This window comes from Corvus kubaryi, unplaced genomic scaffold (genome assembly GCF_017639235.1).
Source record: "Corvus kubaryi isolate FWS band 111438036 unplaced genomic scaffold, C.kubaryi_AGA036_p1.0 128, whole genome shotgun sequence".
NCBI lineage: Eukaryota > Metazoa > Chordata > Aves > Passeriformes > Corvidae > Corvus > Corvus kubaryi.
Genome location: NW_024580663.1, coordinates 287,217 through 307,092, shown reverse-complemented (window position 1 = coordinate 307,092; position 19,876 = coordinate 287,217). Strand labels below are relative to the sequence as shown.

Here is a 19,876-nt window from a genome sequence, read left to right as displayed (position 1 = left end):
AAAACACCCCCAACCAAACAAAAAAACGCCCCCCAAAAAACCTAAGGTAGTTAAGAGCTTTTTCTACAGTTGTCTGCTTGTCTATAGAATTAGGCGCTGCAGTCCACTCAGGAACACAAAAGCACTGGTCCCAGCACTGCATGTGAAGACATCATCTCCCATATTCTGCCTGACCTTACCTCACTATTGAATCACAGACTTCACAGAGCATCAGAAACTCAAGTCTTGAAACTGTTTTGTTTTGTTTTGTTTTTTTCACAGAGCAAAGAAAACCCAGGATCCTGAGCAGCATCTTGTTTCAAACAGAGTTTGTCCAAAGGGAAGCAAATGATGTGACATGAGATAGATCTTTCCTTGCACTTATAATTTAGTCCTTACCTCCTGACATGATTCAATAAACTCATCTAAAGTTACAACTCCATCTTTGTTTTTATCCATCTTCTGAAAAAAAAAAAAAAAAATTAGTTTACATTGGTAACACTATTGTTACATTATAATACCTTAGTTGATGCAACCTGAATAAAGCTGGGACTTAACAAGCTTAGACCTCAGACTCAATGCTGGATTGCCAACTGCTAAGGACTTGTTTACTCTGGGATTTGGAGCACTTTTGAGGTCATCTTCAGCTGCTTCCTCGACACACACCAGAACCTCTGTCCTTATTCCATTGTTTACTTATGCACTGCCTGACCGACCCCCACCCTCATTCCTGTCAGTCATAAGGGCAGTTGAGAGAAGCAGCACAGAAGGGCTGCAACACATGCAGAGGCTTCAGATTTACTGGATGTGGCACATCACAATGCAAAGGGTCAGGCTGAGAGACAAGTGAGATACATTTGGAACCAGGAAATCAGCAGGCCCTGTAGTGTTAGGCTGAATGGCTGCTAAGGTTTATTTTGGAATATATAACAAGGTATAGACTCAACTTTACAGGAAAGTCTATCGGTGCATAGCTCAAGTGTTAAGAAAATCCCATCAAAAACCAGGTACCTGGAAAAACACTTCTACATGCTGCCTTGGTGCATCTTCCTTGAGCACTGGATATGTGTATTTCCCCATCATATCATAAATTGCCTTTACGATATCCATCATTTCCTGCCATAGCAGCATGCCAGCACAAACACAAAAAGGAAATTAAGAGAAATGATATCCCATTCTGTCTTGTACTGCCCTATTCTTCACCCTCCTTCTCCTATTACAACCCAGCACCTGGAATGCCTGTACATGTGCATGGAGACAGATGTACCCCGACACACAAACTCATCCTATAGAAAGAACTGCTTTTCTCTGTCTGTGCTATGCCACAGACTCCCACAGGGCTCCCTCCCCTCCCCTGGCCTGGCTCTGACATGGCAGGTGCTGGGAGCAAAGGCTGTGCTCAGCTCTGTGCTGTGGCACCACCCCTGTCCCAAGAGCCTCCTCCAGGGCCAGGAGATTCCCAGCTGTAACTGGGAATCTGGTCCCTCCCCACACCTTGCAAAAATTGCCCCTCAGCTCCACGACCAGTGGCAGTAACTGCAAACCCTCCAGGGATGCACAATGGGTTCGAGCGGGCTAAGATGTATTTGACACATATTCAAGGTTACCATGCTCAAAACCAAGGCTTCCCACAGTGGGAACAAGCAATACCAGATAAGAAGATAAAAACAGATGAAAATGCGGGGCTTGGGAGTGGTGCTGGAGGCTTGTAGGGCTTCAGATGCCCCCCAGTGCAGAAAGAAAGCCCTTGAGCCTCAGTCACCAATCATTGCCACCGTCACCCTCCCCTTCTCAAGGGTCATGTGGCTCAGAGCTGTAACCAGGATTTTGCTCCTGGCTAAAACAATTCATTAAAGGTACCATAATATAGGAAAATGTGTCTAGAAAATCATGCAATAACATCACAGTGCACTTTGCTTAGACATAGACAAATGCTTGAGTCCATTCTGATTTGCATTTAATTAGCTGCATGTAAAATTAATTGTGTTCTGCAACAAAACCCAATCATTTCTCTCTTCCAAAATCAACCACATTTGTCAGAAACAGCCTTACCTCCTTGTTTATATAGCCATCCTTATTTATGTCATACAGATTAAATGTCCATCTCAGCTTTTCGTGAACAGTTCCCCGTAGCAGAATGGACAATGCCATCACAAAGTCCTGGTTTGAGGCACAGAGAGAAGTGTGAATTTTCATAACATCCTTTTCTAAGTCACCCTCTTTATACAATGCCAGTCAAAAGATTTATCTTTTTTAGGATGGAGCATATGCTTATCAACCTCTTCTGGCTCCGTTTTCCCAAAATGCGTCCTCTCTGACTGAACTCAACGGCTGAAGCATTCACTAAGATGTCTGGTTTTTAAGAGCACTGCCAGATGCTCCAGTGGCCTTTCTCCCCCCTGCTGCAAGGAGCTGTCACTCAGATTGCCACCACCTGGTTAAACACAGCTGGACTGTGCCTGTGGAAGTAGAAGCTGATGCTTTCTTACCTCCAGATTGAGGTGCTGGCAAAGAAGGGAGAAAATGCAGCATTTTCTCCATGTCCACCTTGAGAGATGGAATGATCCTGAACTCCTCTGACACAAGAAGCCTTAGATTTTGTTCTCTGGTAAAATCTGTCAGACTTGATCAGTTGTGATTCCCACCACTAATTACTCATTGTGACATACATAATTTTAATTGGGTTTTTTTGCTTACAGTAAAGTTACTGCTTCTGATAACTTTGATTTATTAATTATACTGCACGGTGCCTCAGGCACCGAGAGCAGCATAGTTACAGGGGTTTGTTAGCACAGGCAGAGCTTCAGGATAACAGAGCTACACAGTTCCTGATAACTCATTTAATATCCTTAGTCACCTCCATGAGCTCTGCATGGGGCAGTGCATCACTGCTTAGAAACCTCTGCTCCTTTTTGCCAAGGCTCAGAGGAATTTGAATTTGTTGAACAATACAAAAAAAGGGGACAAAATGCTCATGGTTTGACAACCAGTAAAGAGACAGACCTGCCAGGAATGAAAGTTCAGCACTTTCTAGGTTTGTTTTTGTTTGTTTGTTATTTTAACAGCATTTTTCTGTTCTCAGTCTGTTTAGGTTTCCAGACAGCTTTAGCTACTGGGTAGCTGCCCCATGCAAACCTCCCATTGCAGCCCTCACCACAGAGACACACAGATGCACATGGAAACACCCCCATTTTGCATTTAGTGAATGAACACATTTCCCAGTCTTACCTGGAAATTACCAGAGGTTTTGGCCATTTGACAGCAAAGGCAAGACTGCCTATGATTTGTAGTTTTATAGGAGTTTTATAGTCTTCAAAACTATGAATTTCATCCTCTAGAAGTCTATGACTTAACATACCCCTTTGCTGCGCTCCTACAACTATGGGCTGAGCATGAAGAGAGGTTGTTTGTAGCCACTGCAACAGGCCTTTTATTTAAACGGTGCATTTAGTTTCCAAGTACCTGAGATGCTTGCTCAACACATGCAATGCATGATGACTGCAGAAGGTACAAGGTGCAAGTTATCTGTGTCTCTCACCTCATTTCATATGGGACTCTCCTCAGCCACTCCTCTCTGCTACATAACCCTCTGCACTTTCTCCCTCTGATCCTGACTAGCACAATCTAGATCCTTCTTTACTGACACATGGAAGTGCATCTGCATAAACTAAAGTGAACCAGATTTGAAAACATCAACTGACTTTAGACTGAAACCACTAACCTTTAATCCAACAAGTCCTACTACTTTGCAATGAAGAATGGACAGAAAAGCTTAAAAACACAAAATTGAGAAAGTGGCATGGAAGGAAGATGCAAAGCAATTACCTCGAACTTCACTGAGCCATTCTGTGCAGTGTCGAAGGCATTGAAGAGGTAATGTGCATACATGCTGGCATCTGAAAGGCACAAAGGGCAGGGACAGCAGCTCATTACACACTGATGGTTCTAAACAAGTCAGGAGCTTCTTTTCCTTCTGTACATAATTCAACCCTGAAGCATTGCCAGGTATTCTGTGAACCAGTAAATGTTAACATGGACTTGCAAAATTCTGACACCCTCCCTCAAAACAGCCTTGAAATGCAAAAGCTTTTATTACAGTAGAAACTATTTGGATTTTGGGGCAGTACCTGAAAGAACGAGCAGAAAATCCCCCACCATCCCAGAGTGTCTCTGGTTCAAATGGTGGGAAACAGAGCAAAAATACCAAAGAGTGACTGCAGACTGCAGCATCCTTTCTCTAGCTTTGTGTTTTGTGGGAGACACGGCAGAGACCCCCCAAGGAAATGCCTAGGTTCAGAAGGGTCTTGCTGCAGTTACTTGAAGCTGCTGGAGAGCAGTCTCACCTAGAGGCATATTTTCTTTCTTTTGAATCTTAAACTGCTGGTTTTAGGAAACCTTTTCTATTGAGAACAGTCTCTATAGCCCCATGAACGATGGCTGTTAGCTCAGAATAACAGTAGTGGTATGCAGAATAAATATCCAACAGGTGTGCAACTTTAAGACCTTCAGAGGCCTGGTCTCTGCTCTGGTGGCAATTCACTCTGCTCCCTGTATTACTAAAGCTCAGCTTTACAGGATGGAAGTAACTGACATTAAAGTCCCTAATTAGTTCACTGCTATGCTCTGGAGCAATCATGCACTTCTTGTCTCTTATATTCTCTCTGGCACACAGCACCAGCCGAGCCTCAGTCTCTGCATTCAATGCACGGAACTCAGGTGAAGCCTGGTGCCTGTTCTGCCCAGGTGGAATGACCCATCATCTCCTTACTTTGATCTCTCACATTATTCAAATCCAAGAAAGTGTAACACTGTGCAGAAAAATCAAATAGTTAAGTTACTGTCATTCATAACGATAAAATGCACTGGACTTCAGGGAAAAAAAATTGTGTACTACATTTTTAAGAAAAGGATTCTGAAATAAAATAGCTCCAAAAGAAAACCACAACATTACGTATGGCACAGTCCCACTAAAAGCTCCTATTAAGCTAAACTGAACAATGAACTAAAAGAATAAGCTGAGGTCTTATTTCATGTACATTAAGAAATACTTAAATCACTTGTATCACTTGATGACAGAATAGCAAAACTTAAAACCTGCCAAGGATAGGAGCCCTAACAAAAATAACACAAGCGTGGGATGACATTGCCCAAGGTTTTTATAATTCAGAGCTACATTACCACCTCTAGGTTGTACAAGTTTATCTGTGAAGAGAACCATAAAAGTGTAAAAAACTCTGAGGATTTGTGAGCTAAGATTATACAAATAGTTTGGAAACCAAGTGAAAAAAAACAATGTAAAATACAAAATCCATCTGCTATTGACCCATTGTACTATTAAGCATGGTTGTATTTCCATCATCATTAACCAAGGGAATCTCAAGGGAATGGAACACACAGAAAACAGAAAGACAAGTCTTTGAAAACTTCAATAGAATGGAAAAAATGTTATCTATCCATGAAAAAGTGAAGCTTCTGTGCCTACTGGTGTTTACACATGGGAAGGAAGGAGTCACCTGAGCTGTGTCTCTTAAAGGAGTTCATTGGGGTAACTGGAGTTCCTTGGAGTTACTGGAACTCAGCTTGGAAACAAAAGCCACATCCAGGAATTCATGAAAATTATAAATACTTAATTTTTGCAATAAATAAACAAACAAATAAATAAATGGTCTGGTTGCATTTTGTAACAAAACTAAAAGCAATCACAACAGGAAATCATCAAGTTCATACTGAAATTTAATGAAAACTTTTTATAGGTGTACATCTTTGAGGTCACATGGGTTGTAAAACATAAGCATAATGTGTTTTATCTTGACATTTAGTCGAAAAAACACTTGTTAATGACCTTCTTTAAGTAAATGCACATGCACACATACGCTTTCGCAGAAAGGTCAGTCATCATTCCCCAAGGAGTGTGTTCTGCAGATACTGCAGAGTGGGATCTTTTGGAAAGCCTCAAATACTTAATCTTTTGCTAAAAAGCTGCTTAAACCAATGACTCATTTTTTTCAATTTGAGAACAGCATCCCCACAGAACATATCCAATTAGAAGAATACATAGATGATTGATGTTTTTTAAAGGCAAGAACATGTATCATTTGAGAGAGTTAATACAATACTTTAATATGCCCATACATGACATGACTCAGTCACATAAACACCAAAAATGATCATTTCAGGTAGCCAGGAGTTTCCTTATCAACTAAAATCTGCTTTAAGAATTTTAAGGAAGTTTTGATTAATGTTCAGGCCAGAAAGAAGTCTGGGATCCTTCTGTGCTAGACACTACATGCCCAGCAGTCCAACAGCAGGGAAGCAAAGATGCACTGAGGGGAAGCAATTTCACTTTCTGCCAACAGAAAGTCAGTACAGAACAAAGCATCAACCCCCAGTTTCTATTTTGGACCTGGGGAATAAAGAGCTGACATTGAGGGGCAATCTTCAGTGGGGTTTTTCTATGTGAAATAACTGTTCAAAGGGCCTAAAATTTTATTATCTTGATGTTTGTGTTTCTGTCTAAAACCCTCAAAGCTTAAGCTCAATTCCCATTCCTTGCACAGATGATCTGCAGCAGTTTTGCAGACAGCTGGCAGTAGGCAATGGTAAGGCTTCAAGAGCCCTGACAGGCACAAAGCACTCCACTTACCTCCATGAGGAAAAAACTGTGCATAGATCTGTTTGAATGTTTCTTCATTAACAACACCACTAGGACATTCCTGTTGGAAAACAAAAAAGAGAGAGAGAAAAAGAATCAAGTAAAACCCAGCTTTGTAAAGGTTCATTTGCAAAACGGTACAAGCCCAAAGAGAGCAATGAAACAATCATCTTCCTGTTCTCACAGTGCTCTGCATGCACAGGCTATGCAGCTGGAGAAATTAAAGTAATTCAAGCTGCAATTTCATCTTAAGCATCTCACAAAGTTGGTTCACCATTATTAACATTTCTAACTGTGTTTTCAGCAGTTTCATTGCTGTTTTATAGAATGACCTAGAAAGGCAGCTCATGACCTCTCTCATATCAAGCTGTCATCTAATTATTACAAATAACGTTCATGCCAGTTAACACCTCCCTGTCTAATGCCTTCACAGGTATGAATCATTAATCCTCAGCAGCAGACTGTGGCCAGAAGCCTGACTCCAGATCCACAGAGGTGAACAGTCCATAGTACACTAGCAAGTCCTTACAAACAAAACTTATTAATAAACACCCCCCACCAGGTCAGTGCTGCTATAACACATTATAGAGTCTTGGGCACTGCTATCTAACTATGTGATGTTTTCAGTTATAGAAAATATTTCCCAGTTGATGGCACTATTCCTCAAATTTGCCTATCAACCAATTTTGAAAACTAAACCAGAGCAAACCAATAAAGTCACCACAGCACTGAGCCTTTTTCACAGAGCACAGAATTACAGACACACAAAAGTCAGCTTCCTCCCACTTTCAGAGCCACTGATCAACAGAGACCGCTGGGGTCTGTGCCCTGCTGTAGCACTGACCCCACTCAGCCATTTAATTCCCCAACCTCCCATCAGGGAGGGAGGAGGGAGCAAGAACACTGTTCCTGCTGGTAGGACATGCTTGAGATGGATTATCTGAGCAGGCTAACTCCCTCTCACCAAATTCACAAAACTGGCACATATAGCTTGGCTTGATGCTTATATTGAGCTGAAGGGCAAATTTGGGATCAAGAAAGTTCCTATGTTCCTGGCACTATACACACTCCACGCATCCCTTTCTCTGTGACATGCTGTGATTCCTGCCTCACTTTAACACAGATCCTTCAGCAGAGAACTTCACAGGATATAACCCTCTGCACAAGGAATCCCCAGCTTCCATTCTTGGAACCTGACTCCTACTACTGTGCCTGATAGTCCTGAACTGCTGTTTAGAGAGAGCAAGCAAACAGTCGATCTGACAATTTTTCTATGTGCCACTTGTGATTTTGTAGGTTGCAAGGTTCCTGGTTAGATGAGTATTCTCAAACTGTTCCAAACCTCCTCATAAAACACCCATTGCCTGGTTTCCTTATCATGAGAAAAGTGGTCACCTTTTCATTTTTAAAGTAGAAATCATCAAAAGAAGAATAATTAAGTAGAAGCTAACATCTACCATAAGAGATTCTCCCAAATATTTCCTAGATGTTCATGTTTTCTGAAGCTTGTAAGCTAACATACATTAAATAAATAATCTGATATTTATTTATGGTATCTTTTAATCATCGATCAGACCAAGTATCATATTCACAGCCATTCTTGGGTAGAAGTGTTCTCCTTGGTCACTGAAGTGCTGTTGCTACAAGATCACAAAGGGCCCTTGCAGAGTATTACACCAAACTGTCATTCTTTTTAAAACCAAGCCTAGCACAACCTGCCCAAACTTTCCAGCACAGTGCTACTGGCCAGACACACAGAGATCTATTTCCTTCTCTCCTCTTGAAAATACAACAATGTGCTGAAACACACGTGCTGAAAGACGGTTTGTAGATGAGGGACTGATCATTTTTTTCTCTATGCTTCCCACAATTGCAGAGTCCCTGGGCTCCTTTCCCTATTATTACCAGAGATGGGCATGTGGCTGCTGCTGCCTGTGCTCTCTCACAGGGGTAAGGGCTATCCTGGCAGTTTTAGCCATTGGGCCCGCTTAATTTTCTGAATTTCTACATGATCCTTATTGCTTCTGATGCTCCATCTGGAAGCCAAAAGAAAGTTTGCATCACAGCCCTAGGAGTGCTGGGGAGAGGCAGCGCTGACATCGATCAGCCCATTTAGCTCTCCATAACTGGATTGTTTTCAGACACATATGCTACTACCAATTCATTTGCAGTTAATTGATCACAATTTTTGTTTTATAAGAGCCAAATAATGCTCAAGAGGCCTCATTAGTGCTATAGTACCATTTAATTCTGCTGACTCGAAAGAAATCTCTCTTGTGAAACAGAGCAGGTAAGCTTAGTGTTAGTTTAAATTCCACTGAAGTTAATAAAGGTTCACTCATTCAAGAAAAAATTCTTGTCAGTAAGAAAAAGCACAGTCCTTCACTGTAGTATTCATAAGGCCTTCCTTTGATAGCAGGGTTTTAGGTTAACACCTCTCATTTCCTTAACCGATGAATTCCTTAAAAATGTCGAACAGTGAACTTTTTTTATATTGTGGTCAAGCACAGAACAAACCCCTCATTTTCTGAGGGCTGACTATCATGCTTGGCAGCATGAGCTATGCATCTGAACTTACCCTTTCATGCTGCTTTTAAATCACTAAACCACAAAGGAGCTGAATCCACACAAAAACCAAACACACCAACCCACAAAACCAAAGGAAAAATAAAACAGGAGTTGCATTTTTCTTCTGCTGGAATCAGAAATAAACTTCACTGATTGCTTTCAGGGGTGTGCAAAGCAGAGATGGAGAGACCACAGGGGAGCTGAGCCTAACCTGCCTGTCGGACCCTCCTCAGTTCACCTGGCCAGAACATCAGGACGAGTACTCAGGGGTCACATTTCGCTAAATTAGAGGTAGTAAGTTAGCTGACCACAGACAAATCCACAATTCAGATTTGCATCTCTAAACACTCAAACATCCCATGTATTTTGTTGCTCTATGTTCTCCACTTTGGAGATGTTTTGGGGATTATTAAAGTATCAGAACATTTCTCCCTCGCTTGTACTGCTCACTTTAATCTCCATAATTCTGCTTTGTTACAATTACATCTCATACTACACTTCGTTACAGATTTGCTAAAATACTCACACTAAAGCAAGGTAAGGATGTCTCCAGCAGCCCCTCAGTTATTTGGGTTGTCTGTTTCCTGATTCAGTATTAAGAAATTATCCCTTGCAGCCAACAAGTATTTCCCCTAACAGCCCAAACCCCCCCAAACTGACCAAAAAAATCCCACAAACCCCCCAGTTTCTTCAAATCCATGTACTCAATTCCAAAGAATGTAAGCCATTAGAAACATGGCTGAAATGGAAGATCCTGAATTACTGAACTCAAATCTCTGTATTGTTGGTCACTTCATTAGACATCAATTTATCAGTTTTCATCATAAAAATACTTTCTTGCTCTCCCTCCCTGCACTTCCACAACTGCTCACCAAACTTTACTCCTCTGGGGGGCAGAAACTTTCTTCTAATTCCAGCCTGTGCCTATTCATGGCCATTTTGTTCCTGTGCTGATATAGCTGTTTAGCTCAAACAATTCTGGTGGTTTTGTCGACAGAAGGTATCACATTTTCTTTTGTTAAGTTGTGCCAAAGCAAGACCCACCAGAGGTTCTGCTGGGTTTGCCTGTTTCTTTGCTCTCGTAGAATCCCAACCAAAAAGATGGGACCAAACACCTCACATTAGTCTGGCTCCCGTCTGAGACAGCTCTGAAGTGCAAAAGAGACTATTCACATAATGCAGAATCCTTCGAGCAGAGGCAACTGCTAAGATAAATGTGAAATGTTGGTCCTAGAATCAAGAGATGCTGGAGGGTGGCACCCTTTCACAAATGAAAATGCAAGCTGAAGGCAAAGAGAGGGGACATTTTGCCAGGCAGCAATAACACAGGCCTGATTAGTGTGCTCGGCTTCTCTGGACATGAATTTATTAGCAGCCTCCATCAGTCTGGTGCAAAAACACCAGAACAGACCAGTGACACACCAGGTGAAGACTGAGACGATTTGGAGGGAGTGGGGGAACAGAATTCAGAGACAAAGGAAGAACAGGTTTAAAGGTACTGAGAATTAGGACCCTGGTCAGACAGGGCACTAGTCCAGAGGCCACCCCAGGCTGTGCTGAGCTGCCTTTGGTGGAACACCATCCTTGTTCCTGCACACCAAATCCTCTGCAGCCAGGACTTCAATCCTTCTGTGCCCAATACAAGTTCCTGCAGATGGCTCTGTGATTATCCAGGTGCTGCCTTGTGATTAAACAGGACCTGTGCAATCACTGAGAGCAAGCAGTAAGTACAAGCCAGAGAGGAAAATGACTGTATTCCCACAGGGATTTGAAATCTCCAGATGGCACTGTAACATCATCCCAAAGAACAGACGGTTTGGTACAATAGCAAATATGGTAACAGCTGAGCCAGTTTGCCTCCTGTGCGTAATTACTCATCCCATTGAAACCATGATTTGCAGACTACCAATGTTAAAGCTGCACTTTCATGTCAGTTTAAACCTTAGATATGAAACTTCCTTGTGTGTATTTATTGTGCATATTGTGTGCAGAGCAGTTGGATAAAAACAGCCTGCTTTGTCCTAATATCCAGATATAAACCAAGACCTTGCCAGCACTGCCAATTAATACCAAGACCTTCAGTGACATCCTAGGTTTAGGTCACAAGTGGCACTTGTCTGCCACTCTTTCCCTGGGAGGTAATGCCTCTGTTGTGCAAAGTGATAGCAAAATTGGGAAGGACAAGAGGTAAATGTCCTGTGTGCTGAGAGTGACCCAAGTCTGCCTCACTGGTTTGCATCTGCAAATCCTCCCAGCACAGAGCAGAGCTCTCCCACACAGGATTCCCACCTGACAGCGATACAGAAGGCTCTGTAGAGATCTTAGCAAAACTAGGTTTAATCCCCTGCTGTAGGCAGTCATGTCATATCTGGGTGTTAACCTGCCAAGCTCTGTCTCAAAAGCCATATGATTTCCTGCTGGCTGCTGAAAGCATGAGGAGATATCAGTGTTCAGTTAGAAAACTTCACATGTGAAATGACCTCTTACATGCAGCAAAGGCTGCACAAATATGCCATGTGCACCAAACAAAAATACAGAAAGCTGAGCTGCACTTTGGCCCACTTAGGTGAGCAGTGAAATAAAGGGTAAAACCACCAGACTCCTTGGAAAAGTCAAATGTACACCGGAAATGTGATTAGATCAAATTCCAAAAATCTGTCAAAAAAGAAAGGCCCTTCTCAAAGTCCAGCAGGTTCCCTCAGATCTGCCTGTGTTTAAGGTAGCTCAGCTTTCTTTTGACAAGTTTTTACCCAATAGACTTGACTTTCTGAGAAATGTCAGCATTTTGCTGTGATGGTCGTTGAATGCTGGAGCTGTCCTGCAAGACAACTTAAAAACCACTCTATGTTTATTGAGCCAGCTCAATTCTGACCTGTTAATCATCATTAAAACATCAGCTGGCACAAACCACCTGGGTGACTAAATCCTGACCCTCAGGCAAACATGTAATGAGTACTGAATCTTCAAGGTCCATAAAGCATCTGCTCCATGTAGCCTCAACATTCCCCATCCATTTCTCCTTATTGTGAGGAGCCCCTGAGTGGCAGCAGAAGCAGGCTGAGGCTCAGGAGCTGCAGCCTCCCTGCTCCAGGGAGCCTGGCTGGAATGGTGGCTCACAAGGATGGGCACGGAGCTGTTCTGCACACCCAGTCATGCCAGCTGGCATTGGTGCCTGCTTTCCCAGAAATCTGCAGCCTCTCTCTTGTCTCCTCAGTCTTAATACACATTTAACTTTTGATTTCTCTTTGGCTCCTGCCACTCCAGTCTTATTCCCTACTTACTATGCAGGACCTTAAAGTCCTAAAGTGCTCTGCTGAGATCCTACTACAAAAGCAAGATTTCTGCAGCTAGAGAAGGGATAAAATCTCTGTCCTGGGCAGCTAATCATGAGTGAACCGTACCACTTATATTTGAACAAGAGGAGATGACAACAAGGTTAAAGTAAGTAGCCATAAAAACACTTTCAGGTTATCTTCAAGTGCTGGCACAGCTGAGGAAATTGAAGTGTCCCTGCTGACATTTGGGGAACAAGTTTAATGAGACCATTATGTGCTGAATATTCATCCAAACCCAGTTTTAGGCAGATTGCAGCGTCATAAATATTAGATGGAGAGGCAGATTGTGCTCATTTTGCTGTGGTAAGGGAGATCTAATACAAAACTACTAATGTTTAGCAGGGGAATAATACAAAATCGAGCTGAGCAGTTGAAGCTGGTGGGGACATACATATTAGACTCTGTTCACTGCAATACTGTTCTTACATTTTTAAATCCTCTGTAAAGAACTTGAAGTTCTCTTTTAGTGAAATTGGTTTGTGCTTCAAGCTGTTCCAGTCCCTCGGGTCTATGGCACACTGTAGTCATTTCTAATTCATCTTCAATTTTATCTGAAAGAGAAGACAGGAAAATATTTATTTTGGTCGTTACCTTTGCTCTTTTAACATGATAGATAGGACAGACTGGATTTCAAGAGCAACAGATTAAAAAGAAACCACCAACAGAACTGATCTGTATAACTGTTTTCAACCTCTTGAAAGCAAAATAAAAGCCGTAGGAGTAAAGCAACAGCTCACATTTCTTACTGGGCTGCCAATTAGCTGCCCATTCATGAAGCCAAAATGGTGGTGAGAGCAGAAAGGCAGCAGCAGACACATTGCTCCAAAAGGCAACCACAGACATTTCATACTTAAATATCGAAACAGCATGGAGGAATAGCACTTTCAAAGAACTGGCTTTAAAGAAAGCTGTGCAAATATATCTGAGAGAGCAGACATGCTCAGGCATATTAGACAACGACATTATACTGAGGGTAAACAGTGAGGGAAACTCTTCTGTGTGCTAACCAAAAAGCTTGCTCTAGAGACAGTGAAGGTCACTTTAGTCCTAGGAGAAATTCAAATTTTGTCCACACTTGCAGAATCTGGAATGAATTCAGCCTGAATTTACATGGACTTTTTGGGGTAAGAGATAGCAAATGAAAACACTTATATGCATCTTACTCAAGAGAGTGTTCTTCTGCAAGGAAGAAAAATACTTGAGATCTGTCATACCCTGTATTACCATAACCTCACCTCATTTTTGAAGCATGTTTTCCCCTGTCAAGCCCATCCTCCAGGAGCATATGCAATGCCCAAATATACAGATACTTAATGTCTGTCAGTTTGAGATTCTCTAAACTTCAAGGACCAGATCCAGCCTTCAGCTGACATGAAAATCCAATCCACATCCAAAAGTTGCTTGGCATAAAAGCAAACACTGCCTTTATTGTCAAAACTGCACAATTCATGCCTTGTAAAAACATTTTAGGTTATTTGGCTCAAGCATAATATAGTAACTTCTGCTGTAAGACAACAACTTAAATAGAAATTTGCAAGGAAATAGTCACTCTGAGTGGAGGAAAGGCATGAATTCAGAGCAGACTGGCTTAGTGAAAGAACAGACCAGCCCAAAGGTGTATTTTCATAAGTTAACTAATTCTTCAGAGATATATATACGCACACACACACATACATAGACATACATATACATATATTAAATTGAATGTTATTAACAGAGGGCACATGTCAGTAAGTGCTAATGGTTAATTAACATTGGTTCATTTTGCCAGTACTAAGAAATTGGTTCAAAATGTTGGTGAATTCAGCCATCCTCCTAATCCGCCACATCTGCATCATCACAGTCAGCATTTGGAGGCCTTGAACAGATAAAATGCATTCCTAAATACTGTTCTGAAGGTCCCTTGCACAGCAGGGGAATAAAGGTGAGAGGCTGTAACAGCATGGGACAGGAGCAGAGTATCAGCTGGTGCAGAAAAAGGGACTGAAGGCTGGCAAGTGGCCAAAAGAAGCCTGAAGGACTCACCTTCCCCACACAAAGGGAAAATGAAGAGTCTAAAAATTACAGCTCCTGTTAGAATAAAGGAGATGAAAAAGGATGTCTGCTACAGTAAAAAGAAAAAGTAATGTGAAATAAGGGGGGAAAGCCATTTTCTTTGCAAGAGAATTAATGCCTCAAAATGAAGGAATGCAGAAGCTGTAAAGAGAGAAAAATGTGGGAACTTCTTTAAAATGAGGGAAGAGAAATGACTGGTTGAAAAAAAGAGAGAAAATCCATTTAAAAGGGAGCCAGGTTAGGGAAATCCATCACTAGTCTATACATTGTACAGGAAATAGCTTTCTAGTTACCTTTAGTTAACCGTAAATCACCTGAACTTTTTCCTTAACAAATGCACATAACCTGGCTCCCCTCCCACACATCCCCGCTGCGCCCGATGCCACCAGCAGTTTACACAGGACCTTGGCAGGCATTTGTTTTTCTGCTGCACAAGCAGGACTTGGAGGCTTTCTCTGCTCTTTGACCAGCTGAACATGCTCAGCTTTTCACCCACATTTCCTGTTGCTTGAGCCACCCTAAAGTTCTTTACAATTTCAGTCAATGTAAACTGTAAGTGTAACGCAGTGGCCAACTACTCTTTATATCCTATAACGTGATTTAACAGAGAGTGGGATAAAAAAGAATTATCTATGCAGCCTACAGGGTGAGGCTGAAGGGGGAAGCCAGCCTGTTGAAACACTCTCACACTTGCTTTTACTTATGCCCCTACAACGTGGAGGTTCAGATGGTTTCCACAGAGCCAGGAAAGATTCAGCTGAGAAAAGTCTTACTCTTTGCAAAGGCATTTTGATATGACTAATTTTTTGTGGGTATTGTATTTGCCATATACTTTTCCACCTCCTTCTTAAGCAGACAGTTTTTAAAAACACTTACTGGAATTTGTGTTAGTATTCTAAAAAACAAGTAGTTAAAGAAAAAGGTCTCGCTTGTGCAAAACTTGCCACAGAGCTCCACAATAGCTTTAAACAAAATCTACAGAATTACAGCTCAAAACTCAGAGTTGTCTAGATGCCCTTTACACAAGCAGACCCAAAATTAGGGTCTTGGAATTATTTTTTTCCAAAATATTCTTGAATAAAATATTACTTGGTGAATGCTGTACTTTAATAATGATTCTTGTCTTTTGACAGTACTGATCTCATTCAGTGAGTCATTACTTCAAAAGAGTGGCACTCATCTCCTTTAGCTTATTCTGCAAGAATAGACTTTCCCAACAGTCAGCTCATGAGCTTAGGTTCCACAGGGCAGATATTTCTATGTTAAGAATAAGCCAGATTATCCTTGTATGTTTGATTCTATCTACCATGCTGAGAAATGTTTCTCCTTTTTCTACATCAAACTTCAGAAAGAAAATGATGAGAAATGTATCCCTTGCAAAGGGACACTCTATTTTTTCCTTTGTTCCCTAATCCAGAATCTATGTTAAAATCTGTCTCTGAAGAGGATCTGACGGTTCCCTGTGGGTTAATATTTTCATCTGCTCCCTCTTCCTCTCCCAAGGGAAGTATTTTAAAACTAAGCAAAAGAATTCATGAAGCTTTAGATCTGGCCAAGGGGACACTCAAATTGTTGCCAGACCAATCATTTTCCAGTGAACACACTTAAAAATGGCAGAAGCTGCCCTTCAGGAACAGGCTCCAGTGCAGCAGAGCAGTCCTGAGCATTTTTTGGAACATCACCACAGAAAATAGGCCATTTTGTCTATCACTTGCCAATGAAGAGCTATTTTCCATGTATCGTGGTAAAACTTCTTTTAGGAGTAATCAGCTTCACATTAATAGGCCTCACAGATCAAACACCCCTCCGTCACGTTCACCACATTTAACACACAGTTGTCATCCCATATTCAAAGGTTTTCCTTCAGCAACATCCCTGTTCATCCTTCTTCCCTTCCTGGCCAAGGCTGCAGAGGGCATAGCGCAGAGCAGGAGGGACCTGAAGCCAGACCTGAGGACACAAACTGCTCTTCTGTGCAAACTGATTGCTTCCAACTCATTAGTCCTCACCCTCCACAAAGATTTTATTTTTTCGCGATTTGTTTCTTTTCAGTGCTTGCTCTCAAGTCAGCTCTTTTCAACCTTTTTCTTCTATTCCCTGATAACCTATAAATTAACCACAGAAACTGCAGTGGCAAAACAGGAGATTGGCACTTCCTCCTCTGCCCTCACTTTTTATCATGGGTATTGTATTTCCTTTTATTTACATTTTCATTATCATTCTGGCTCAGTCCCTCCAGCTCTTCAGAGCTGTCACTGTATGAAATATGAGCTCTTGCATTTATAACCACTAGAGTTTTATTAAACTGAAGCTCACTGTAGGGTGGTGAGTGCAAGCAAAAGTGTATATACATAAACACATGCAAATTTAAACTTTTGATAGGAATGATGTTAAGATATTTTATCTAATACCATATTCTTCCTCAGTTTTGCTTTGTTTACAGTTTGCTGCACATCCAAAGATATTTGAGCGAGGGAAACAACCTTGCTGTTGGTTTAAAGTTAATTTGCTTCTCCTTCAATTCACAAATGCATGAACAGACCTTGGGACTGACCGCACCCACTGCAAGGGGTGAGTGTGGTCACCCCCCCAGCTGGTGCTTACAGCATCCTTATCCGTTCTGAGCTGCAAGGACATCCCTGCCCTGCTGATTGAGACACGCGACCCAGGGGCTGGGTACCATCCAGCTGCTTAGTGAAAGCTTGAGCCTTGGCAAATAGGTCCCAATTTATTACTCTGGATCTCAAAGCATGATTTTTTTTTTTTTTTTTTTTTTTTTTTTTTTTTTTTTTTTTTTTTTTGGGTTCTCTGTACTCACTAATTAGGTGGAAGCAGTAACTAATGCAGAAGGTTTCTTCTGCTTACAGGTACTGATAAATGATAATTTATTCTTTTTCTGGTTTTAGTTCCAACACTTGTTGAAATCATCCCGGGATGAATCCCTTCCATGCCAGTTGGCTGCACTGAGTTGTGTCCTAGGCTGAAGATTGTTTAGCCAGTACAGAACATTCTCTTAGCTGTTTTCCTTACAATGTGTTTAAAAATGGAAGAATGGGATGTAGCATTTCCTGAGTGAGAATTCATTTCTTCCCATAGTTTTGTGGCTGCTTTAATAGTGGGGAATGAGGTCTGGGTCTGGTAGAATCACCTGTGGTAATCTTACTCCAATGTAGGCCCAGCTTAAAATAATCACTTAGGTTTGTATTTTTGTGCAAAATAGCATCTGTATTTGCTTAGCCCATAGGATATGCACATTTCCTCATATAATGAAAACCAAATAGTGACTTCACGTTACAAAAAAACTAATCTTGACATAATTGCATGTACATGCATATTTTAGACTGTTGCTAATGAAAGAGACTGTATTTCACTGTTCCTTACTCAAGAGCAGAGAATGAATTTTCCTTAAGGCAAATCGATGTTTTAACAGGATACACTTTAGAAATTACTTAACGAGGCTTGCTTTATTCATCCTTTCATATTTGTTCCAATTTTACTTTCTGTTATCTTTACCATTTGGGAAGTTCCATACTCAGAGTGCCTGCAAACGACCCTGCAGCATTTCACACAACGGTTTGGATTGGAAGGGACGTTAAAGATCATCCAGTTCCAACCTCCTGCCACGGGCAGGGACACCTTCCACCAATCCAAAGCGTATTTGTGTCCTATAGATTGTGTGTTATTACCCAGCCGCTGCCTCGGCTCTGAGTTTGAGCAGCCACATTCCTGAGCCTGCCCATCCTTCCTGGCGCTGGCAGCTGCCTCTGCACCCACAAACCTTGCACAGGGCTGGGTTTGCTGGGGCAAAGTCGCTTGGGAAATAAGCATCAAACAGCACCAAACACCTTTCTCAGGTGCAATCCTGCAGCAATTGCAACCCATGTGCTTGCCAAACAAGCAGTAGTGAGGCCTCATACAGTGCTCAGGCTCGCCAAGGACAACCCAGAACCTAAAACACAGTTTAAAGGGTGCAAACGGTGATTTAATAAAAATGTAAATGACCCTGTCCCCTGCATCCAGAGGTTGCAAGGTGAAACCACAGAACACCACTCTCCATGGCTCACGGGAGAACTTTGAAAACAAGTTGCTTATAATAAATTCACTTTTTGTTAAGGAAAAAAGTCAAGACGTAAAGTGAAGCTAATGTGCCCAGTGTTAATTGTAAAACTGACAGGCGCTAGATGAAATGGGTAATTTTACAAATACAGCTGAAGGGGATTAAATTACATGCAAGAATTATTAGACTGCATCTTGCTTTTATTAAAAAAAAAATAGCTATACTTTAGGAGCAAGGACCTTAAGAAAAAATTAACTCTAGTTTACCCACGGTATATTTGAAATTAATCTCCAGACAGAATGTGCTCTTGGGCAGGTCTTGCAGGAAATAGGTCTTGCCTGTGGGAAATCAATTGCAAATATTTGGAAATTTCATGAAGAGAAATAACTCAAGGCCTGAGTCTGTAAGTGCTCATTAGGGCAGGAAGTTGTGGGGCAGGAGCTGGGTGAGAGCTGCGGGAGACGCAGCCTGGGATGTCCCTGGAGCTCTGAGCTTCCCGATCCCGGGCTGAGCTATCCGGCAGCACATTCCTGCAGCACATTCCTGCAGCACATTCCTGCAGCACATTCCTGCGCTGTGCCATGTGCTCCCCCCAGGGCACTGTCCCCGCCTTTAAGCGACCCCGTCCGGCAAATCCCGCACACTCCTGGAGCCGGGCAGGGACAGAAGCAGCAGCTCAGACTCAGCTGTGATCCCAAGAAAGGGGCAAGGAAAATCTGCTCATGGCAAACAGCAGTTAAAAAATGGTACAGAGGTACCTACTGATGTATCAAATATTAAACACAATTAAAGCTGAACACCCTTTATTATTATTATTAAAAATAATTCTTAATAATACTGCCTGGATGGAGAGATCAGTTTCCAAACCAAAGGGACTCTCTCCAGGCAATAAACCAAAAAGAGAGTGGTGTCTCCGTATCTCCTCCCTTTTTTCTGATATGATTTTTTGACTCCTTCAGGTGTATTTTGAGCTGGATTTTATGGTCCCTTCCAACTCAGAATATTCTGTGATTTTCACCACTAAACCAGCAACATCAAATTCATTACACAAACAGCCAAGCTTAGCAGGGTTGTTCTGCCTTTGTGAACCTGCAACACCACCACTCGCCGAGAGAAGATACATGAAAATCCAACAGCGTATAAAATTCCAAGATAAAAATAGCGAATAATAACAAATATAATTACTAAAAAAAATAGATTTTTTGTATTTCTTGTCTAATCCTTACAATG

The 19,876-nt window shown here is 41.7% G+C and overlaps 1 protein-coding gene across 10 annotated transcripts in view; it reads right to left on the bottom strand.

The window, feature by feature from the left end:
- Window positions 1-19,876, bottom strand: part of KCNIP1 (potassium voltage-gated channel interacting protein 1) — a 288,428-nt gene that overhangs the window by 6,574 nt on the left and 261,978 nt on the right. For 8 of the 10 annotated variants that reach the window (XM_042024433.1, XM_042024482.1, XM_042024489.1 and 5 more), the window contains 6 exons: window positions 12,961-13,085; window positions 6,623-6,692; window positions 3,805-3,875; window positions 2,032-2,139; window positions 991-1,095; window positions 379-441 (listed from right to left, as the gene is read on the bottom strand). In XM_042024433.1, coding sequence (XP_041880367.1) covers window positions 379-441; window positions 991-1,095; window positions 2,032-2,139; window positions 3,805-3,875; window positions 6,623-6,692; window positions 12,961-13,085 — 542 coding nt within the window. The remainder of the gene's footprint in view (window positions 1-378; window positions 442-990; window positions 1,096-2,031; window positions 2,140-3,804; window positions 3,876-6,622; window positions 6,693-12,960; window positions 13,086-19,876) is intronic. The other 2 variants (XM_042024425.1, XM_042024446.1) reach the window with 2 other exon arrangements.